Source organism: Lutra lutra, chromosome 15, assembly GCF_902655055.1.
Source record: "Lutra lutra chromosome 15, mLutLut1.2, whole genome shotgun sequence".
Lineage (NCBI taxonomy): Eukaryota > Metazoa > Chordata > Mammalia > Carnivora > Mustelidae > Lutra > Lutra lutra.
The window spans coordinates 8871936-8895443 of record NC_062292.1 but is presented as its reverse complement, the minus strand read 5'-3'; the positions used below and the strand labels follow the sequence as shown (position 1 = coordinate 8895443).

Here is a 23508-nt window from a genome sequence, read left to right as displayed (position 1 = left end):
ACACCCCGCAGAGGAGAGTGGGTGTGAATCTGGGGTGGGGGGCAACCTAAAGTGGCTGCCAGGGAGCAGGAACCTGGAAGGACACAGCAGAGCAGATCCCACAACCATGACCTTGAATCCGTGAAATCTCAAGTTCTGCGGTAGGTGTTGCCCTGGCTGTAGGTCCTTCTTCACCACAGACTTGATTTCAAAGCCCAAGGGTACCTGGGTGGCTCAGTAGGTTAAGCATCTGCCTTTGGCTCACGTCATGATCCCTGGGTCCTGGGTTGGAACCCAGTATCAGGTTCCCTGCTCAGCTGGGAGCCTGCTTCTCCCTCTGCCTGCCACTCCCTCTGCTTGTGCTCTCTTTTAAAACAAAAACAAAGCCCTGGCTGATGAGGTCCAAATCTCTTCAAGACTCACCTTGCCTGCCTTACCACTAACTCCACACTCACTAGGCACTTATCATGCTGAGAATATGTCATTAACAGGCACGCTGTGGCTTCATTTCTAGAACTTTATAAAATGACATGGAAATGTTAAAAGATGTTTTAGGTCACTCAGCATGGTTTCAAGAATATCATGTGAACCTGGTGCCCAGCTTCTCAATCAGTAATGTAAAATGTTTGATCACTCAAAGCAATCCCGTTCTTGAAAGAATATGTCATTTTAGATGTGGGGAATGCTGTCCACGCCCACTGACCCTGGGTCCTGAAGGGATAAGGAGTCTGTTTCGAGCAGGAGGCTCACATACTATAGTCCCTTCCAAGGTGGGTCCCAGAATCCACCTACCACGGAGACCTAAGAACGTGTGGCTCTGCAGATATCTGAACCCGGAAACCTGAGTCCAGCAGCAGCAGCCTGTGTCTGTCGGGGCTGTCTGTCTGACTTCCCAAGTCGGCCCCTGCAGAGGGAGCAGATGACAGCACTCAGTAGGCTGTGCTGAGGCCAGTGGCCCCTCCCTGCTGGAGGGAGGGCTGCGGAGCATGGGGCCAGGTCTTTAAAGGGATGGTCCCTGGAAGCATCTTAGATCCCCTTAAGAGACGGATCAAGGGAGATTCAGTGAAACCTCTGACTATGATTACATGTAACGTAACCTTGCAGCTTCGAGGGGTGTTGCTGGTGAGCAGCCCTGCAGCCGCTAAAGCATGGTTTTGTTCACGGAAGCCCTCCACAGTACCCTTAGTTAGTGACGGCCTCCTTCCCACTCGCCACCTGGCTTTTAGGACACAGAATGGAGTTACTTTTTAGAACAAATCAGCAGTTCGACAGGCAAAGTGTTCCTTGCTGACAAACAGCTGCGGTCACATGCCAGATTGTTCTCACTGGTGTTAATTAATTGAACAGATTTTGGAATGTGTCGTCTTGCATTCTGTCCGTTAATGGTCCTCTGCTTTCCTCTTACAGAAAAAGAGGATTTCTTGGAGATCGAGTAGCTTTTAACGCCATGTAATTATATTTGTTGAATGCTATAAGGAAATGAGCCTCCTTGGGTCACAGATTCTGATGTAGGGTGGGGAGTTGATCCCTGTTTGCTTGTTCCAGATGAGTCTCATGTTCGCAGCATGGTTCTTGGGTGTTGTCAGCAACTGTCCCTATGATCCTCCATTCAGAGCAGGAATACATTTCCAGACGTTACTTGGTGTGATGGGCTCTGGCTGGGGCAGGCTGCTGCCCCCTCGCAGTCGGGCCCCAGCCTCCCACACAAGCAGTCCGGGGCTCTCTGCACATTCACTGTGCAGAAACATGCAGCCAAGCAAAGCTGTTAGTAGGGGATACTGTTTCCTTGAAATGTGATTGGCACGTGTCTGAATCTGAATGCTAAGCTTGCAGCTGCCTTTTTTCTAGTTTTTATACTTTGTGACTCCACAACAGATAGGCCATCTCCAGCACCTTTCCTGCAGCCAAAAATACTGTGAAAGGTACTTCATCTGAACGATGTGTGTGGTTTGCTTGGTGCCTAACCAGCATTTGATAAGAAGGAGGCAGAGCTTTCCCTAAGTCACAGTCCTCTCTTGAAAAGCTTATATAGTTAGGCTTGTCTGCAGAAGGACAGAAACCCTTGGAGTTCTGTGGTCTACACGGAACAGGGAGCCCCACATCCTCTTCATGGATTGATTGCCATCTAATCAGTGATTTTTTTTTTTTCTGGTACATTCAAGGTCACAAATTTTGGTTAGCAACTTGCTCCCATTTCTACAGTCTTCTGTATTTAGAATAGTATACCCAATAGAAGCATCGTGAGAAAAGAAATGTTTGCTCTCCAGAGGGTTGTGTGTCATTGAGGGGCACGGAGTGTTGTCCTTGTTGTGTGACAGGGTGAGGGCCCGCCATACAGAGGCCTGTGTGCTTTCTGTTGTTACATGACCTCCATGCTCCTGGAGAGGCTGGAAAATTTAAAGAATTGGCACTGTGTCCCTTATTGGTATTGGAGGAAGTGGAATTATTTTGCTTGAAGAAAAAGAAGGTTGGGTGTTTGAAATCCTTCTCTGGCTCTTCCCCTGTGGGACAGCATCTGACCCCTCACACTTGGGGAGAGCAGGAGAGGCTTTGTGGGCACCTCCTGAGTAGACAGGACTCCCCAAGGACAGATGGTCTTGGCCCAGAGCCTGGAGCAGGTGCACAGGGGATGGTGTGGCCAGGGTGATTGAATGTGTGACCACATCGAAGAAAGAGCTTCCTTGCCGTGCAGACTTCAGGACGTTAGGAGAAGGGCTTGGGGGGATCATTTGAGATCTTTCGAATACAGAAAGGCAGGGAAGGTGAAAGGGAGCAGCCCAAGTGAAAGCAGCTTTTGCTTCCATGCCTTCATGTCTGCTTGCTGCTGGTTTCCTGTGAAGCTAGTATTAGCTGCTGATACCTGGCCCTCTTCCTTTGTCTTCCTCTCTTCTCTCTGGTTCAGAGGTGCATCTTAGGGAAATTGGTAATGGTGACCAAAGGTGGATACAAGATGGGAAGTAAATAACGCAAACAATGTCAAATCAAGGACTCCTATGAAGCTTTATTTCGCAGTCATACCTAAAGCACCATGAAGAAAAAATGCATGCATTTGAAGGCGCTGGTACCAGATTCTAGCCAGACACTTCTGGTGCCTTAGGCCGGACTGCCCACTGCAATTTTGACAGGTGTAGTTTCGTGAAATTGAAGGCTACTGAAGATCATTCGCTTCTTCTTGTTTAAAAAGAAAATCTGGTTTTCTTGAATACTATTTTTTCACAGTGTGTTGGGTCTTAAGATGTTCGCGGCTTGAAGGAGATGACGTGAGGGTGTTACTTTCATAGATCATGTGTGTGAAAGGGAGTGTTTGGGGAGTTAGTGTCGTTACTTTGTGTTGTGTTGATGGCCACAAGTGTCTCAGAGCTCACTGTCCGCGGTTGACCTTCCCTGCGCTAGACGTTAGAACCGCGTAGACTAGAGATACTGTTGCAGACAGTAACCGTGACGTTAAGTGGCCGCTTTGTGCCCGCAGATGACGAGGACGGCATGGACTGCGTCGACAACGAGCGGCGGCCGCACTTCCCTCAGTTCTCCTATTCTGCCAGCGGCCGCGAGTAAGGTCCCCGTCCTGCTCCTTCACTGTCATCCCAGATTTCCTCCTCAAGATGATTCCCGGACATCACACCAGTTGTAGCTCTTACAAAGCAGGAGCGCCTCCAGACACCCCAGCCCACTCTCACCCCCACGAGAACACACATGGACGCAAACACACTTGTTTGTTTTTGCATGAAATTGTATCTCCGTCTACGGTCTCATGCTGCTGCTGCTACTGTCTTACTATTCTAGCAACTTTAAGAGGTAATTTTACAATCTTTGGAAGTCATGAGCCCACCATTGTTCATTTGTGCACCAGTTGTCATCTTTCGATCTTTTAGTTTTTGTTTATCCCTAACAGTGAAGGCTAAATGAGATACACTGATTCTAGGTACATTTTTTAACTTTCTAGAAGATACATCGAAAACTAATTAGACTAAGAAGATTTAGTTTATAATTCAGAACGAGCACTTGTGGCAGGGTGGTGATGTGCATATGCAGAACTGTAGGAAGGGGTTAAGAAATCGGTGCATACGGTGGGGATTGCGCACTCAGACCTGGCCGGAGTCCCTAGGGACGCATCTGAGAGAAGGAGCGAGCGACCGTTGAGATAGAGCGCTAGATACACATGTAGTCCCTGTTGGACGCTGCAGAGGAAGCCCGCTGTTCACCCGGATGTCCAGATGTCATGGGTGGTCATTGGCAAGATGGACACTGCTCTTCCAGGGAAGGAGGCATACGCACAGCAGAGGCAAGGTCGCTTACAGGCTCGATGACACGATTTGCACCAGAGAGCATTTTTTTTCCCCCTGTGCTTGGAAACCTTTTCCCTTCTTGATATTTATCACCTCTGATGGCTGAAGAATGTAGACAGGTATAATGATCCTGCTTTTCACCAAAATTTGTACACCGAGGTAAACAGGTGTTTGCCTTATTTGTTTTTAAGTTTTGACTTTCAGTTCTACGTGAATTAGCTTTTTCTCGGATGTTAAAACTTTGAATGTCCTTTTATGATTTTGTTTATATTGCAGTAGTATTTATTTCTTAGTGAAGACAATTGTGTGTCATGTTAGCAAATGCAGCTCCAACTTACATGAACTAGACTCACTGCAGTTTATTTTGACCCATGTGCAAGGAATGTACACGCCAATGAGAATCATGCACTTTTTCTCCTTTGTAACAAAATTTGATGAGGCTCTGAAATTGTACATATTGGTTAGAATTGGACTTTGGGAGAAGAGATGCTGGCACTGAACCCCTTGGTGCTCAAAAGGAGAAAAATCCCCAGCTCTCCGTGCCGAGGGGTTAAGGAGATGGAAGGATGTTGCTGTTGACCGTTTGAGAACGGAAGTGCTCTGACAACCCGGCGACGTCTCGCTGTGAAGGAACCGCAACCGGCATGACCGTGACAAATGCACCATACTTGGCAAAATGCACACATCTCGAGTATTCACCAAGTAGGCAGTAAGGGGTAAGAACCTGGTGTGTTTATTCCAATCATGGTACATTTATCACTGAATTAAGCCATCAGGGAGAAAACAAAACAACACACACAAAAAGAACACCTCCAACTTTTCTTTTTCTGTATATATTCATGTCCCCAAATTCCAACATTTCTCACTGAAAGGGGACATGTATGCAAACCTCATCTTTTCTCCTTCATTAATGATGATCTTCAGATTAAACCCTTTGGTGCTAGGAGCTGACATTTTCCAAAGCAGCCTATGAAGTCCAGGGGCTGGGGGTCCTTGCTGCGGCCGCAGGAGGCCGGCCGGCCCCGTGGAGCAATTGTGGAGATGTCTGTAGTCACATGTTCTGACAGCTCCCCGTGGAACTCTGCGGCATGACATGGTATGACGACCCAGATGCATTGTGTGGAAGAGCAAGTGACTTTCTAAGTAGGATGAATCATATTCATACGCAGATGTCTTAGCCTCGTGGCGCTGGGAGTGTGGATCTGTAGATGAGACACCACTGCTGGCGGTGGGCAGGCCACTGGGACTGACGGGGGTCAAAGGGCATTTTACTAAGGCAGCTAAGACATATTCAGACATAGGTTTTATCCTAATTTTTCATATTCCTATCTGAGTGAAATTCATCCTTAGCATTGAGTAGGAAGTTACAGGAAATGGTAGTTCATTCTTACTTACACATGTCGCTTCACTTTTTCTCCACCCTTGGAATTTTGTTGAATGTTTCACTTTGACCAGAAAGTAGACTAGAAGGTATGTCCTATAAGTTGTCTCGCATCCATTTTATCCAAAAGGAACAGGTAGAGACAGAGAAGGTGGCTGAGGCTGGTTGATGTTTGTGCGGAGCGGCATTCCTCTGGCAGAGGAGGGCGACCCTGTATACTAAGCACTTCGATAGCTTCCCCCCACAAACCTTAAGGTGATTTCCCGTGACCTTGGCCAAGGACACTTCCTGAAGATGAATGACCGTGCTGACAGTGCCCCTGGGCTGGCCATGCCTCATGGCTGGCTCTCCATCTCCAGCCCGCATGCAGGGCTCACTTGCCCTGGACCTTGAGATGCGCCAGGGCCAGCAGGGCCTTTCCTTGGCTTCCACGCCCAGCCCCCCTCGATCTCGCTCCCAGGTATCCATCAGCTGGCGCGGAGGAATGACAGGATAACAGATGTGCGTGCGCGCGTGCGGGCGTGTAGAGGAAGGTTTCCGCACCTGCCCTTGGGGCTGCCCGTGGCCACGGTGGGGGCTGCTGGCAGAAGGGGAGGCCCAGAACCCAGCATTGCTCCTTCAGAACACGGGTCAGACACAGCGGACTCCATCCTGCACTAACTTCCGTGAAGTCTGCCCTCTTGTCTTAATGCAGCCATCTGGGAGGAAATTGGCCATTTCTGCTTGGGTTTTTTGGCAGGTTGCTCACAGCTTTGCTTTCTACACTAATGACATAGCATTATTCCAGTATTGTTTTCCATTTCCCGTACCTGATTTCCGGCTTCTTAAAGCTGACTGTTCTGGCAGGGGCCCCTTGCTTCTCCTAGAGGACAAAAGTAAGGGCCTTCCTTACTAACTGCAGGGTCTCTGTATTACACCTCAACGTACACACTTTGCTGCTACTGTTCGTACTGTCTACAGTAGAATTTCCTTATCTTGCTCCTGGTAGTGCATTACAGGCAAGCATGAAATGTAAAGTATTTATTTAAATAAAAAGAAAAACCTCTAAATTGGTAATTGAATTACCTCCCTGTAGCTTTATAGTTTGTGACATTTCTTGACCTTGCTAGTTCTTTCATTAGATCCGCGCAAGATCTAGTCATCTGGTTAAGGATTTTAAGCAGACGCAACTATGAACCCAAGAAAAACTGTATTACTATTACTGTCGGTCATACTAAAACTGTTCATTTCCTTAAGTATATGACCCACAAGGATGTGAAATAACTACAAGAAACTGTTTTTGTACACTGTACATCCTTAGTATTTTTACACGTATATGATAGGGATGCACATTATTTTCCTTCGTACAGACGGCTTAAATAAAGCACTATGTCAATCTGCTACTTCTCTGTTTATTGTTGTTGGACGTGGTTCTGTAGTCTCAGAAAATATGCTTTTCTGGAAAAAAAAAAAAGATTTTTAATAGCTCCAGCTGGTATTAACCTACCCTATATAAAATGTGAGAGGAGAATAACGTCCGTCTCTTGTAGCCCCAAACACACACAGGACTGCTTTGTTATTTACTTGAGTAATATGGCAATAGTGCAGTTGTGCAGACTTGGACGAGGGGCCACTTCTGAAGGGGCGGTGTTGACCCCCGCAGTTACGGGTCTCAGGTGCATCTCCTGTGAAGTCAGGGATGAAGGGGGCTCCCTGGAGACGTGTTAGGGACCTAACAAGTTTCACACCAGACGGTTTGGGCCCAGAACTCTTCAGGAGTTTCGCTCCTCAGTGATGTCTTCCTGATAATCTTACACGTGTTGCTCTGCATACTTCCTTTCTTAGAATGTACGTTGGCAAGTTAACAAACTTAGTCGTGGGTGAGAAATGGGTAGGGTGGTTGTACTCCAGTCTGATTTATCTAGACTCATTTTGGTTGGGGCCTTTTTCTGATTTTACCTCATAAACCTACTATTGTACAAACTTGGCTTTGCTCCTGTGACTAAGCTGAGTGGAGGAATGGCTTTGGGACCAGAGTCAGGCACGTGTGTGTCACACGGGCAGATCCGAGGGTGTCCTTATGTGTGCTCTTCTCTCAAAACCGCTGGGATGGACAGATCAGGAGGCTAAAATAAAGTGACCTCTACAATTCTTTAAGGGTGCTATTTGTAGAATATTGTAATTTATTTACTGTAGTCCTCAAACAGAATTAGGGACAGTTAACATATCTTAGGTGACAACCTTGATGTCTAGCACATTGGATTAAATCAAAAACTGAATCCATATAGTAGAAGTTCTACTCTTTTAGGCTTGAACCTTTGACATGCTCGAGAGACTTCTGAAAGGTCTTTGCGTATGTATCATCCCATCGCCTCCAAAGCCTAATCCCCGTGTCTGTCCCAAGAGGCCACGGGAGGGCCGGTGAGGGCGAGGATTCGGGAACGCTAGCCAGGAGAAGGGCCTGAGGTCAGGGCCTCCTCCCGCCTGCTGGCAGCCTTGCCTTTAGCACTTCATTGTCCTCCTCAAATACAACACAACACTTTCAGTGCCCAGTTTTTATTACTTTCAAGCATCTGAGGGCTTAACTGTGTAGTAGAAATACTCTCTTAAACTAAAATAACGATCCATGTACAGATATCTGATAGACCTCAAAGTCAACTTTGTAATTCCACGAAGTACATTCGTAGGCTCCTCTCAAATACTGCACATTCGAGAAGAAACCTGACACCACCAAGCCAAAGACGCTTTCTTGTCTGTTTTCCTTGTGAACAGAGTGGACAGGATAAACAGTGCTTCCTGGTGTCTCCCGACTGTGCCCAGAGTAGCAGGATGATAAGTAATGGAGTCTTACGAGATGTTGATTAAAAGCATCAGAAGTTAAAGGATGCTCTCTAGCTCACGAAGAGGGAAGGAAACGTGAATGACAGGAAGAAAGTCTGGTCCTTAATACCCTCTGGCCTAGTTAAAATATGTGCCTTTTTGGTGTGTTTCGTTCATCATACAAGGTAAAAAGGAAACATTACAATTCAGGTCTTTAAAAAGTTCATTTATTGAAAGTCGTGTGTAACAGCATACAAATGAGCAGATCTAAAAACATCATCACTTCAAGCCATTTCTGGAGACATAGCAGGAGGGCGCATCATCTGGTGCCAGAGCTGAGCCGCAGCCGCCCGCACGCAGGTGCTGCCAAGCAGCGGACGGGGCGCCGGGCGAGGAGCTCGCTGCCGTCCCAGGCGCTGGCTGCTGTTCCGGAAGGTCGTGGCGCGTTGTGGCATCTCACGAACAAATCAGATGAATGTAAATATCTCTTTGTAAACCATTTATTTCACTCTGTTTCGTCCAGGTCAGCAATCAGATTGTCGCATGCTGGGTAACTGGAAAAAATGATAATAAAAAGTAAGTTTAAATAGATCTTGTTCTTCCCTGTGATTTGTCTTCTCACTGGCTCAGGTGCCCTTTCTACGTTTATGAAGAAAAACCACTCTTTTGGCTAAAAATGCAGGGACTGTTTGTAACCCCACAGATGAAAAGTTTGCACTCCCACTTGACTATGGAACATGAGGTGAACGACTTTAAGGCTTTAACTCTGAAAATGACCCATACCCTAGACATGTGTCCATCTCTTGAGGAAGGGCGGGGAGCCACCACCTCCCTGTCCAGGGAAGGAGACCCCGATCCATGCCAGGACTTCTTTACTGAAAACCGCTGAGACATTACAGCTGGGGAACCTAGAACAAAAAAAGGATGCAGGCCAAGTGTCCCTGAGACACTCCTAGTGAAATCAAAACGAATGAAAACTTCCCAAGTTTTTAGCAGCGGACGCTATTATAACATATATAAGGGCATTTGTTCTTTCACATAGAAACCACCTCCCACATGCTGGAAGAGGGAATTTGGTGTATCTGGCCTCTTGGCTTTAAACAGGAATAAAGGTTTCAAAACCAGCTCATGAAAACTGGGTTGAGGGGGGTCACAGGTTAGTGGAGTTTGAGTACAGCGTTGATGGGTCTGGCCCACGGGGCTGCTCAGATGAGCTTAACTCACAGCCAGAAACCACTGCAGACAGTTCCATTCTACAAAACAGGGCAACTCCTGGGTACCTAGCCCGGTACCACGTGCAAAGATGAATAAGACATTGACCTCAAGGAGCAGGAGGTCCTAAGGATGGTGGGCAGTCTGGTTGGCAATCACCTTCCAGAAAGACACGTGGACCTCTCTCTGCACTCCCCAACGCAGATTTCCTGAGCTAGAATCGGCAGGGGTAGGGAGGCTTCTGTGAGAACCCAGTTCCAGCCACAATTACTTGAGGATTTCCAAGACCGGACACTGAGTGACAGATCAGAATTCACGTAAGAAAAATATGGACATCAGTCTGTTGCCTCTTTTGAAAGATGCAAAAAGGGAATGTTTCTATCTCAGGTGGGCCTCAGTGTGTGTGACACTGATCATGTGTCTTCAGTGCGCAAGTCTGTAAGTAGAAGGGTCATTAGAATGGCACGTGTACAGCTGTCCCGCTTGGAACACAGGTGGGGGCTGTGCACTGAGTAAGCAAGGGGGATGTGTCTCTCTGAGCACAAGGATAAGGATAAACCACGACAGGCATATTGCAAAAGAAAAATGTAACCGAACTTTGGGTAGAAGACACACACCCCCAACGTCTGTACAGAATAATGATAAAGACCTGCACTAGAAAGAAAATGTTGCAGGAATTCTCTTAAACCGAGCTCAAGGAAACTGGCATCTCTCACTGCAATGAGTTCACAGTGCCCATGGGCTCCAGGCCCATTTGGTAACTGATCATCACCCGACTGGTCCCCCGGCGGCCTCTGCTGGCCCCCTGGAACCTGCGACCTCCGGCGCCTGTGGGATCCCTTGGGAGCAGTGCAGGTGTGAGGTCCCAGGTGTGCGCAGACCAACAGGAGCCAGCCGCAATCTCTCCACTGGAGCAAATTCCCTGTCACTATCTCTTCGCTGGTTTGGTACTTTACTTGGTTTTGAGGCAAAACCCTCCTGATTTTAGTATTAGAGCCCCAGTATTACCATTCACTGGTCTGGGGTCACCTGTGCCCACATCACTGTTTGGTCTACAAATGCAGCACGCAGTGTTGCCCTCCATTCGCTGGAGCTTTGGTAGAGAACATTCCTGAGTGCTCCCCCCATCCCGCAGCATGTCCGGAGACAGAGAACCTTTAGCTACTGCCCAATTCCCACTCCTCTGCCATCACTTCTTAGGGCTATTTAGTCATGCTTATTTCCAGAAAGTTGGGTCCATCGTCCACACCAGGGATCACGGTCTGGTTGGGGGGGTGGGTGGGGAAGGGTGAGGATGCATGTGCCAGTCTGGTTTGAACTGGGGCTGGAGCCCTTGGCCACCACCTCCCCATCCTCTGCCTTCCAACCTGTCACCGCGGCCCCTTGCTGCGGCCTGCCTGGGTGGTGTGGCCACATCTGCCGTGGTCTGTGGCTGCCCTCCAGAAGAGGGGCGGGCCAGCACGGCACTCCAGCAGCTGCTCCTCTGAAATGCTGTCCACAGATGACAGAAATGCCCCCATCTACACACCCACTGCTGTGACCCCATCTTCTTTGTTCTCGTTGTAAGACCTAATAGAGCCTTCTCTCCACAAACCCTAACTTTTGTTATTTCTGAAGTCTGACTTGAAATTCAGAGTTTAAAAAATGAGTCTCTGGGTGACCTGAATTGTTCCCTAGGCAACCATGCTGTGGGGTCCAGTGGAGCCTTTTCTGCGGCTTTGTTTCCAGGCTCCCCGGGCCCCCTGCCTCACACACCCCACCCTAGGGAATGCCTGCCCCGCCTCGCCCCTGCTCACAGACTGAGCTCGCTCAGCCTCACCCTGACCCGAGTTTCCATGCGCAAACCTCCACCCAGCCTCTCGCTAGTCTCCCCACATGCAACACCCCCACCCGCCTCACTCATTTGCACATTTTCTGTTTCTGTCGGCCAGGTCAGAAAATGGCCCCGTTCCTGGTGCCTCTAGCAAGAAGGCATCTATTTTTAACCAGAAGCGCCTCACCCCCCTACCTTGAGGGGGGGCGTTCTCAAGCTTGCCCCCAGTGAACAGAGCTCCAGGGAAGCCACCAGTAGCTACCGCTTGGGGGTTCAGAGCCGGCTGCAGGCCCCACCCCGGGAGAGAAGCAGATGGACGCCCACCTGTACTTGTGGCCTGTGGCGCAGGGACTGGACACCACCTTCTCGAGAAGTCCAGGTCCCTGCCAGTCACTTCCCAGTTATCTCCACTTCATCTCTGGGCCTTCTTTGTCCTGCTGGTATAGGAAGGTCTATGAATGACTTATCCAGAGGCCCCTTTGTGCCTCCAACCAGGTCGGCTTCACGGTCACCCCTGCTGGCGTCGGGATCATGCAGGGGCGCCCTCTTAAGGGGAAGCTGGTTCTCTTTTAAAGGGCTTTTGTGTTTTGGTTTTGACCAGGACCTGAGTGGTAGGAAAGCTAAACCACTTCCCGGGAGTGGTACAGAGCTGAGATCTGAGCCCTGGCAGTGTGACCTTCAAGTCCCAGCTCTCGTGCTCTTCTGACGTGCTCAGCGAGCGCCCAGAAGCCATGGAGTGTGACTTTTGTGGCGCCGAGCAAGAGTCAGATGTGGAAGGCCGGCCGGCACACACAGGCCACGTGGACTCCGGGTGGTCACCAGTCCGCTGGGAGGAAGGTGCCCTCACTAGTCCTCTGCAGAACTTTGTGGATCATGGCCTGAGGGGGCAGATCAGGGTGGGAGGGAACCACAACATTTCAGAAGACACAGGGCACATGGCGGGCTGCCTCCAGGTCAGCAGTCTTGCCTTGTGCCCAGCAAAGTGGCCCACACGCTTGCTGACCTTCTCGGGCATCCAGCTGTTGGCAGGTGCAAAGCAAGCCCAGCGTTCACGGCGAGGTCACCGGCACACCCGTCTGTCCATTCTCCCCTCGGGCTGTCCAGCTGGGCCTCTGACCACAGGTCTGTGCAGGCAGAGGTCAAAGCCCTGGGTTCCCTAGACCACGGGGACCACAGGCCTGACTCCCTGCTTCTGGGCTCCCAAAGCAGGAGGAGTCCAAAGGAGTCAGAGAAAGGAAAAGGCAGAGGCGAGAAAGCCTTCCTTGCAGAACGAAGGCCGGGCCCGGGCTTCCTTGGCTTCCTGGAGAACAGCAGCTGGAGTTGGACTTGGGACCAGCAGCCCCGGGGAAGGCGGGGAGCCCCGGGAGCACACAGCCGGGGTCAGAGTGCAGGGCCGCCCCGCTCCTCCCGGCGGCTCTGCCGACACCAGGGTCCCACACCTCGTGCAGTTCCATGATGCCGTCTTCCGGCTCTGGAATCCCGCGTGTCCCGCGAACTTCCTCTGCACGCGGGCAGGTGTCTGTGTTTTAGAGGGACCATGTTTCCATGGTAAATAGATTTTTAAGAATTCCCAAAGGACAGACAGTGTCACCAACAGCAGAGAGAGGAGCCTCTGGCTGCCTCATGTTTGAAAGCGTTAAGAATAAAGACAACACTGACATTTGGGGTTGTAATGTGACGGAATCACAGTCTTTTAAAGGCAAGAACCACTTCTCCACACTCCATGCAATATTCAGTGTTTTGTTCACTTGTCTAATTGGATTAAAATATTTAGCTCCCTTTAAAATCTTGATTGTGAATTTATATTGCAAAATGTAATGTCTGACTCAGGAAGCAGTAACTGGGGCAAGTGTGTCTGAGGCAACAGAAAATTTGATTTATTTTTCTTCCATGAGTCTCATTCTGAAATTATTCACTCTTGGACAAAGTGAACTGTTAAACGGAAGAGCGAGTTTGGCTTCGATGAAGCCGTATGTGCTTTTCAGTATTAATTACACACGGGGTCTTCCGTGAAACAACCACCACCACAACAACCACAACAACCCACAAAAGTTAAACTGTGCTATTTGAGTTGCTCGGGGAAGTTTCTCTTGAGGGTCGCAAGACCCTTATGTTGGAAACACAACACCAGGGGTCTCGTGTCACTCTTTAGAAACACTCAGGCAGCAGGGAGTTAATGACATTTTAGCTGCATATGTTCAAGTGTATTTAAAAAAATATGCAAGTCACTTTGGTTGACAGTGTCTTGTACACAGTTTTGAAAGAATCAGGGCAAACTTTAACAGAGTCAGTTTTTATTTGAAAAATATTTTCTGGGAATGTATCAGTGTTTATTTTTGAGACTGACAATTCGGGTGAAAATCAGGATAAAAACAAAAAAACAACAATTTGGTTGAAATCAAATTGTTTGTTTTCATCTATTTAGAATTCTTTCCAAAAAATCTTGGTTCAGGAGGAGGCTTTCTAATTTATTTTATTCAGTGTATTTGCTGTTCTATTCAAGCGCCATCTGTCCTGCAGGTAGCTGACTTCGGGGAAGCACCCACGTGAGGCGGGCGAGGCCCCCAGGGCTCTGGAAGGACCCCCGCAAAGCTGCGTGCACCTCCAGGTCCCTTTCGGGGTGAGCAGCGGGCACACCCTCCTCAGCGGGACCCCCGCCCGGTGACCCTCCCTTGAGCAGCCATTTCAAAGGTGCCCTGCCCCTGGCTTCAGGTCACAAGTGGCCCTGCCTTCCCTCCTCCCCTGCGTCGGGTTCTTTGCTTGGTTCAACTCTCTTGCCGGTTCCTTCAGTGTAATGAGATCATGTCCATGATTTTGAATATAATCACATGTGGCTGCTGGATCCAAGCACAAGTTTGAATCACATTAGAAAGTCAATTCACTGCCAAGAATGCTCAAAAGTCACAGGGCCTCCTGATTAACCCCTGATAAGTCAGTCTTATCCTGACTGTAGAGACGCTTCATCTGCAGACTGAGCACTGAGGACGGAGCCACAGGGCCCACGGGGAAGGCAGCTATCAGAAAACAAGATCTGAACCCCGAGTCATTGCCCAGCGTTATACCCCAAACTCTCTGGGGTATAAAACCATCCTCTGAAGGGATACCTTCTGTTCTTTCCCATCTCTCAGCCGCCACTCTCCCCGAGAAGAGACTGATTTCCTTAGAAGCTGGCATCACCCTCCCTAGCCAGAGGTTAGAGCCCCAGGCACCAGGTCCCAGAACGCTGACCCTGCTCCCAGCCACTAGGCCCCACCACCACTCCCGAGACCCAGCCAGAGTCTCTGTACCCCCCCCCCAAAAAGAGGCAACAGGGCCTGTGCCCAGAGAGGGGCTGTGGGGCCATGTCTGTAGGCGGGCTGGGTGGGGGGCTTTGGGGCTCCATTTCTCCACAATGACCAGCATCACCATTTTAGGACATTTTAAAAGCCATTTTCTAGAAGTCCCCTGCCCGCAGCATGAGGCAGGAGAGTAACAAAGCCACTGCATTTAGTCACACGAAGAACAAGGACCAGAAGCCCTGAGCCAGGCCCACTTGGCCGGCCCAAGTCCTGCACACCAGCGGTGTTGGAGGGGAAGGCAGGAATTCTCAGTTAAAAACATCATGCGGCCTAGTTAGGCCCACAACCAGCTCGCTCGGCCAGACTGCTGTGCGGGTTTTAGAATGTAAGCAGAAACGACTCCGAATAAAAAAACCTTCTGAACAGACGTCACTGTTTTCCTATCATGGGCTGCAGGCCAACCCCAGGCCAGTCATCTGCTCCAGGACCCAGGGCTCAGGACCCAGGAGCAAACCAGAGTCCTGGGACTCAGCATTGGGTGGACAAAGAGTTTGAGAGTTTGACCTACCCCATTAAATCCTTAGGCTTACTCCAACCAGGCTGAGAACACAGAAGCCTTTAGCTAAACATTTCATCCCTAAATGAAAAGATGAACCAGTGTCTCTCCAGGAAAACAGGGAGTCGGGTCAGTCCCTTGGGAGCTCGCAGCAGGAAGCTATATCCTATATATCCCTATATATCCTATATCCCTGCTGGGGGCACACAGCGGCCTCATTTACTTAAAGGGCTGGAAGCTCGGGGCACCTGGGTGGCTCAGTGGGTTAAACCTCTGTCTTTGGCTCAGGTCATGATCTCAGGGTCCTGGGATCGAGCCCTGCGTCAGGCTTTCTGCTCATCGGGGAGCCTGCTTTCCCCTCTCTTCTCTGCCTGCCTCTCTGCCTACTTGTGAGCTCCCTCTCCCTGTCAAATAAAATCTTAAAAAAAAAAAAAAAAAAAAAGTGCTGGAAGCTAAACTCACAATTCCAGTTTATTTCATGGCCGAAGTAGGTCTAATGCCACACTTGGGTAGAAAGAGCAGGACTTTGGTTTAGATATTCGGCAGAGAGCTTGCAAAACTGGATCCTAGCCTCTTCTTTGAACACTAGTATTTGCTACTGAAAGCCAACAGTCCCTCTATGAAATGTCTTTTGTCGTGTTCATATTAAAATAACTCCAAATGTACTATTTGAATCTGAAAGATCCCTTTAGAGATGAGCCAGATGGGCTGGGATCAGATAACTCAGGATGGTCGAATCATCTCTGTGGCTTCAGGCAAGAGAAGAAAGACCTCCCTTTTTTTGAGGATTTTTTGAGGTTTGGGTTTTGTTTGTATTTTAAATGCATTTTATGAAAATTCTGCAATCCATTTGGCAATTATCAGGTTTTTAAAGCCCTGGAAGAGGTTTCTAAGCATTGATGGTCCATGTTCAGATCTGAGTGGCTGTGAGGTAGGCAGATGGGGAGTTAAAAGGGAAATCCTACATGATAATGATCTGGTCCAGAATCAACAGGAAACTGCCATGTGCTCAGAGCTTGGACAGAAGACTCCCCACAAGTCTTATTCTGAAGTGGTTCTTGGCTCCTAGAGCCAAAGGATTCACTCATGCTAAGAGCCCCTGTCCTTCCAGCACATGTGACAGGAGCCTGGTCCCCCACCTGGAGAGCCGGTGGCCCCAACCTTTGGCTAGCTCCATGCACGGCCTCCCGCAGGACCTGCCCAGATAGTTAGGTTGTGGCCGGGGTCGAGCCTGAGCCTTTCAGGGCCTCCAAAGCTCCGCGTCCCTCAGAATTACCCAAGCAGCTTGTTAAAATGCCGATTCCTGGCATGTGTGACTGGAGGCTGTCAATCGGTGTCCCTCGCAGTTACCCATTTGCAAGCCCCCCAGACGCCTGTGATGAGCGGTGTGAGAGGGTCAGCGGCGCCAGGGCCACGGGGTACAGGCGGGTCCGCAACCCCAGGCCGCAGTTCAGCGCCTGGCACTGGGGTTCTCTCTTACTCTCGGCGGAGAAATGAGTAGTAGCGGCGACAGCTTCAGTACGCGGAGGGGAAAACTTCCTCAGAGGAGGGCGGCTCCCCAGTACCCACTCGGCACATTTTGAAAGAAGAAAGAGAGACAGCTTCTCACTCTTCTCATGGCCAGAGGCACTCTTCCCATTCATCATTCCAAGCACTCCCCGTGTGGGCGCCTGGGGGCTCTCCTAATACAGCATCCTAGGACAAGACAGAGACTGGGGCCGGTCCCGGGACCACCTCATTATCCTAACATGCTGCTTGATGGGGCAAAAAGTACAGCTTCTCCGGCAGGAAGAGAAGCCGTTTAGGGGAAAAGGCCTCACACCGTACTGCTGACTCACCGGGATACTCTCCTCCCTCCATGATCCCTTTCGGTGGCTCCAGATCTACCCCCAACAGGGAAAGCCCAGACTGTGGCGTCAGCCTTAGGTGCCATTTGTAGTGTCCCGACTGCTAGCTCTGCAGGCTGCAGCCTCGGTTTCCCTAGCTGCGAAGCGGAGACAAGCATCGATCCTGCAGGCTCGTTCAAGGGCAACGAGAGTTCGCGCACGCTGTACAGGCAGCGCTGCCGCGCGCAGTCACCAGCCGCTGACGTCGGACAAGACTCCTGCAGCCACTCACCGTGGCTCCTCCAACTGGCAGCCCCTCTTTCCTCCGCCGCTTTCACCTGTACACACCCCCCGGGCCCCTCCGAGTCTGCTTCCTGCACAAAGCCTGCTCGCCGCTATAGCCCTCTGCATCCTTTGCGGGCCACGGCTCCACACGGTGCGGCCTGCTGACTCGAGGGTTGTTCTTGTGCGTGAACTCCAGCTCCCCAAAGAGGGCAGGCCCGAGGGCTACACATCCGTGTCCCCCACCATGCCCAGCATGGTCTTCAGGATCCCCCTATGGGCTGCCCAACGGGAGTACTAGGGGTTGCACCTGTCATGGCGCAGCTCTGAAATAAGGAACAAGAAAAAGCCCCACGCACAGACACCGCTGTGTCCTCTGGTGGGTGAGCCAGCCCAGAGGACCCCCTCTGCCCCCACACACGTACCCCTGCGCAGGGTCTGACCGGTACCTGGGATCTCAGACGTCCCACCTCTTCGGCCAGGCTCTGTCTCTCCAGAATTAGCTCGTTCTGCTTTTTGAGAAGCTGCACCAGCTGCTGGGCTGTGGCCTGGCTGTGCTTGTCCAGCTGCTTTAGCCTGCGGAGAAATCCACCGCAGAGTTAGGGATGGGTCCTGAGGCGTGTGGCCAACAAGCTGCAGAGTGGGGGGGGGGGGCAGCTTCAGCCCTTCAGTGCATCCCACTGCTGTGTCCGAGAGAGGCCCTGGTTAGTGAACCAGGAGCTGCAAATCCAGGTGACCCTGAGGGGCGAGGCCAGCAGCAGGCTCTTGGAACGCAGCACTGATTAAGATGAATGGAATCACATCAAACGTGGAAGGAAATCAGGAGCCTTCTCCCGGAGTTGTCAATGAGTAAACACACAGAGATAAGGAGAAGAAAGGATAAGGATAAGATAAGGAGAAGAAAAACCGAAACCTTAAACTCACAGAGGTCGAGGATGAGGGGTCTAAACGCTTCCATTGTTCAGTGGGAAACATCTCTGGCAGGCTGCGGCAGACAGCCCGCCCTGGCTGGGGAAGTGGGCGAGGGACAGCAGAAACACTGAACTAAGGGTTTTCCATTATTAATCACTCAGTCAATCATGAGCTCCGGCATCGCTGACCAGATGTCTTTAAAGATCCTAAATTTGTCATTCTGCTGATGGGCCCTCCTCTCCAGACTTGCTAATTCACTCAAACTATTATCCTCATTTGTCCACAGACGGCTTCCTACAGCACACTCACCCCTGGAAATGTAGGCTTTGGATTAAATTTAGAGTTGCACAACTACCCAGCCCTGTTCGGGAAAGAGCCTGGCTGTGTCCTGCACCCTTCCTCCGGGACCAAAAGCACTGATGGTGAAATTAACTTGTATTTTCACAGGGAAAGAATTTTAAAAGCTCAAGGTGCAATTCAAACTCCAGGCTACACGTCCAACACTCACCGAGTCAAAGGCCACGACATCATGTGCAGATACTGGCGTCAGGCTGCCCCAGGTTAAGCCTCCCTGCGTCCTGCCAAGCTTCTAGTGCATTCCCAGCACACGGAAGCACTGACGAGGGCAGAGACTAGGGCCTTGGGGTGGGCGGACTCCTTTCCCAACCCAGCAGGGAGGCGGCACCTGCTGGCGGGTAAAACTGCATCCTGAGGGAACCCGACGACATTCTAGTATTGCTCACGCTCTCCCAGACTCTGGTGCCACCTGCAAGCCTGCCCCTTTCCCAGACGGCACTGACTGCGGGACCTGTGTGCCCGTCTCCACCTTGGAAGGATTTTTGTGGGTATCTTTGTTTAGGCTGTCCCCGAAGGCACACTGGGGTCCCACCCGGGTCTCCTCCTCCTCCTCACGCACTGCGAGCCCCCCCATTTCAAGCACTCCGGGCCTTTCGCTACTTCCTACCTCGGCAAGCACGAGGAGCCGGAAACCAAGAACAGGTGGTGGGCGCCAGGGCAGCAGGGCGCATGCTCACAAAGCCCGCCCCGCCCACCGCCCGCGTGAGGCCGCCGTCTGGCCCCGCCCACAAGCCCAAGCCCCGCCCCCTGGCCTCAAGCGTCCTGCTGGTCCTGGAGAAACCCTAAGGAAGGAGCCAGAGAAGGACCTAGTTCTTCTCTCTTGTGTGTGTGGCTGTTCAGGGCCAGGCTCAGGTGCTCTGGCCCTGACTGGCCTCCCAGCGTCCCAGATCAGGCTGGGGCAGACCCGAACACAACGATCTTCCAGCCAGGTGTGAGCGCTTTGCCGCTTCCACGCGGTATACACGATGGTCGTGCCCTTGCCCCTGTGGCCCTGCCTCCGATCCTGGTGAAGCCAGGTCACTGCAGCTTTGGGAAGCCCCCTCTGTCCCCACGGCCACCCATCACACTGTCACACGGGGACAATTCTTCCTGAGAGCAGTCCCCAAACCACCCCACGGGCATCAGACCAAACGGGAGCTTCCCTGCACCGTCTCCTGCGCGGAGAGCAGCTGGGAGGGGCGAGGACACCCCAGGGCGGCAGAGAAGCCGGCTGTCGGCTTGCGGCAGGGCAGGGGCACTCTCCCCGGACTGACCCACCGACAGATGCCGGCAGCCACCGCCCATCTGAGCAGCTACTCCGCAGTCCTGCACTGGGGTGGGTCCCCTAGAGGAGAGAAGAGCCTTTTTCCTTGAGAAGCAGACAACCTACCGCTTGGGTATTTCAATCAGACAGGTGGAAAGCACCGTCATTAGCAGCTGAGCTGTCTAAACCCTCGAGTGGCTTTCTCCCTCCCATCAAGCCCTGGGTGTGGAGAGAGCCACCGGCTAAGCTCTGGCCGGGCGGTAGGCCACTGGCTTCAGGCTTGCTGGAAACAAATGTAACAGAAACATGGGATAAATAGATGACACCATTAAGGCTTAAAGACAAGGTGCCAGGAGTGGCCTTTCCCCATGTGGTCCCTTGCCCTGTGCTTTGATCAAATGGGCTAACAGTCCTGTGGACTGATGGCTTCAGTGTGTGTTTCTGGGCCCCTGGATAGAGGTGGCTGCCTGATTCAGAGCTAAGGGCTGAGCCAAACGCTGCTCTCACAGCACAGAAAGCTGGCCACAGGCTGGCCACGCTGGCTTACAGCCACAAATGGGGCCAGTCCCTGCCTAGACCCTTCTGCCTTGGAGGCCCCAGGACCTAGACCAGGCTCTGTTGGCACCATTTTGCAAACCGTAAGCTTCAGCTCCCTGCGGCGATCACCTGAGAGCACCCAGGCCCCACCTGGAGCCACTGAATTAAGTCCCTGGGTCTCACAGAAGGACCTCGGGAGAGCCTTCCTCCACGAGGCTGAAGCTCCTCCTGCCCTCGGCTCACAGTGGGAGCCAATGTGAACGCTCCAGGCGGTCAGTCTTGGGGGGCTTTGCACCCTTAAAAAGACATGCCCCTTCTTGTTCGAGGTCAGCTTCCATTAGGTCACTCCACGTGCAGCAATGAAGTCAATCACAAGGTCAGAAAAGGTAAAAATCACCACCAAACCAAACCCACATTGGTTAAAAGACAGAAACAAACCCAGATTTTAGATAAAAGGGACTCAGTTAAGGAAATAAATTTCAATAGCAGCTCTCTTGAGGTGTTTTATGAATAGTGGGAAGTTTTTTTTTTTTTTTTATTAACAAGTTATTTCTTGGAACAGCCTACCCCAAACGCTGCACAACCCTGCCTGTACTCTGTCCTTGTCTCCCTGCACAGATTAGCGAATTAAAAGGTAGGTGCTAGACCCCATCTTACAGTCGAGAGACCGAAGCTGAGAGGTCTGGGAAGCTTGCACAAAGCCATAGAGGAAGCACGGGAGCTCGGGGTCCTCTTAACTATTGTTAAGGAATGGTTCATTCATTGAGTTAATTCAACAAACCAAGCAGTTAACCCTTCCTTGGGAAACACCTCTCGTGGGTCAAATACTATAGGGTAGATACAGGGTCCAGGAGGCCCCAGCCTCTGCTCACGCCCGTCCCACGAGGCAGGAACTAGTCTGACCCCACTTTAAGGACAAGGATCCCCACACACAAGGAGGAAGAGTGGCTGGTTCTGGCCCCTCAGCCAGCAAGTCAGGATGCGAAAGGGGGATGGGTATTGTCCTGGGCAGGGGCTCCCCAAAGGAGAAGGGGCACTGCAAAGGCCATGCTGTCTGCAAACCGAGAGCACACGGTGTGGCAGGACCAGAATCCCCAGGCTGTTCACACGGTCAGTGATGCTGGTCCCAGTCCAGCCCTGCAGCCAGACCAACAGCTGTGGACCTTGTCCAGGCAGTGGTGGTCCCTGCACCAGGAAAGAGAGGATGGGAGGAGGAACAGGCCTGGGATAGAAGTTCTGGGGCCAGAGGGAGGTACCCACGAGCTGTGTACCTACCGAGCAGGTATGCGGCGGGGGCCTGGGGCCTGGGACAGGTCTGGCTGGATGTCCAGCCGCGGCTACACCTGCTGAGAGGAGTGGCCATGAATGTGGGGCAAGATTCACCCAGGAGAGCCGGGCAGAGGTTTTCAAGTTTGTTAAAAATACAGGTGTCCTTGGGGCATCTGGGTGGCTCAGTCGGTTGAGTGTCCGACTCTTGGTTTCCATTTGTGTCATGATGTCGGGGTCCTGGGATCGAGCCCCAAGTCTGGCTCCATGCTCAGCGGGGAGTCTGCCTGTCCCTCTCCATCTGCTTTTCCCCCTGCTTGGGTGCAGTGTGCTCTTTCTCAAATAAATTAATATTTAAAAATCTTTATATAGGCATCCAAGCCACGACACATGTCTGCTGCGATGAGAGGGAAGAGGGCCAGGACAGGCCCTCAGGGATTGGCCACATTTACAGGGTAGCAGGGGACAGGGAGCCACCGAGCCACGGAGACAGACGACCGCGAGGAGGCAAGCCTAGAGAGAGAACCTGGAGCTTAAGAGGAGAGGCTTTCCAGGAGGAAGGGGGGGCTCTGTGTGACGCGCCACTCGGTGCTGGAACAGGCCATGGGGGTGCTGGCCACAGCTACTCGCCCTGTCCACAGGGAGGTGTGGCGGAAGAGGGGACACCATTCTGGAGAGGGGGAGAGGGGCTTGGCAGAGGGCAAAGGAGCAAGAGGGGTGCAGAGGGAGGAAGGGGCCGGAGCCGGTGGGCAGGAGAGAGGGGGATTCCGCGAGGCGAAGGGTGCCAGGCTTCCCCAGGCAGGAAGGCACCCGCAGCAGAGGCCGGGGCCCTCCTCACCAGCGGGGTGAGTAAGGAGAAGCCCCTGATCCACAGCCATCCTGTTCTGCCCCGGTTGGAGGGCACAGGCGTTTGTCGAGAAGAGAAGCAAGGTGACGCGCTGTGGCCGGCGAGCTGCTGAGAAGGGTGAGCGCACCTGCCGGGGCGGGGCCGGGGGCACCAGGGCGGAGCCGAGGCAGAGCCTTCTCGCGTGGACACCGGCGCCCTGTCTGACCCTTCGGACAATCTCACCCCATCCCGGCCCTGCAAGGACTCCTGCTCTCCAGCCACCCAGATGCCCCTCTGCTCCCCTGCGGACGTTGTGGGGGGGGGTCTCGGAGCAGGACCCCTCCTATTTTCGAGGCTCAGCTCTCGGCTTACGTGTCATTCTGAGAGCTTGCAATTTCTTGTTCTGTTCGGGTTCCCTGTTTGGAGCCATTTCTTCCCCGTGGCATGGAGGAATTCGAGGAGAGAGTGGGGCCGCCCTCCCAGGCCTGCCTCGGAGTCTGCAGGGACAGCAGCGGCTCCCGCGGGAAGGAGCCCTCGGCAGCCCGCAAACCACGCGCGGGCTCCGCAGGGCAGGACAGAGTCTTCTGTCCCTCCCGGATGCCCCCCGGGATGTACTTGGCATCTGCCCTGGCGGTCACGGCACCCAGTGGAGCAGTGGCCCGGGGAAGGCGGCCAACCCTCCCCAGGAGGCAGCCGGGGTGCCCCTGCCCTTCAGGGCACTGAGGGCTCAGCAAGTCTGTGACCAAGAGCCCCTCTGGGCCACTCTCTACCCGGGGCTGGGCTCGCCACCCTGACTGCAGGGGCAGGGGCAGGGCCCATTGCCTTAAGGATCTGCGGGTGTGCAACTGCCACCACAGGGCAGAAGTGGGGGACTCGGGGGGGCGCAGAGAAGAGCAGAACAATCAGAATGGGCCGGGCTGGGGGGCTCGGCTCCCAGAGGTTATGGGCGGGTGGG

The 23508-nt window shown here is 52.1% G+C and overlaps 2 protein-coding genes across 11 annotated transcripts in view; one reads left to right on the top strand and one right to left on the bottom strand.

Annotated features, from left to right (window-relative positions):
• AKT3 (AKT serine/threonine kinase 3) overlaps positions 1 to 7028 on the top strand; it is a 303338-nt gene extending 296310 nt beyond the window's left edge. For all 3 annotated transcript variants that reach the window (XM_047705805.1, XM_047705807.1, XM_047705804.1), the window contains one exon: positions 3449 to 7028. In XM_047705805.1, the coding sequence (XP_047561761.1) occupies positions 3449 to 3534 (86 nt within the window). In that variant the 3' untranslated portion in view covers positions 3535 to 7028. The remainder of the gene's footprint in view (positions 1 to 3448) is intronic.
• A 1622-nt stretch (positions 7029 to 8650) lies between these two features.
• Positions 8651 to 23508, bottom strand: part of SDCCAG8 (SHH signaling and ciliogenesis regulator SDCCAG8) — a 230521-nt gene continuing 215663 nt past the window's right edge. For 3 of the 8 annotated variants that reach the window (XM_047705794.1, XM_047705797.1, XM_047705803.1), the window contains 2 exons: positions 17838 to 17988; positions 8651 to 8999 (listed from right to left, as the gene is read on the bottom strand). In XM_047705794.1, the coding sequence (XP_047561750.1) occupies positions 8970 to 8999; positions 17838 to 17988 (181 nt within the window). In that variant the 3' untranslated portion in view covers positions 8651 to 8969. Of the gene's footprint in view, positions 9000 to 17837; positions 17989 to 23508 lie in introns of those variants that run through there. The other 5 variants (XM_047705798.1, XM_047705801.1, XM_047705795.1 and 2 more) reach the window with 4 other exon arrangements.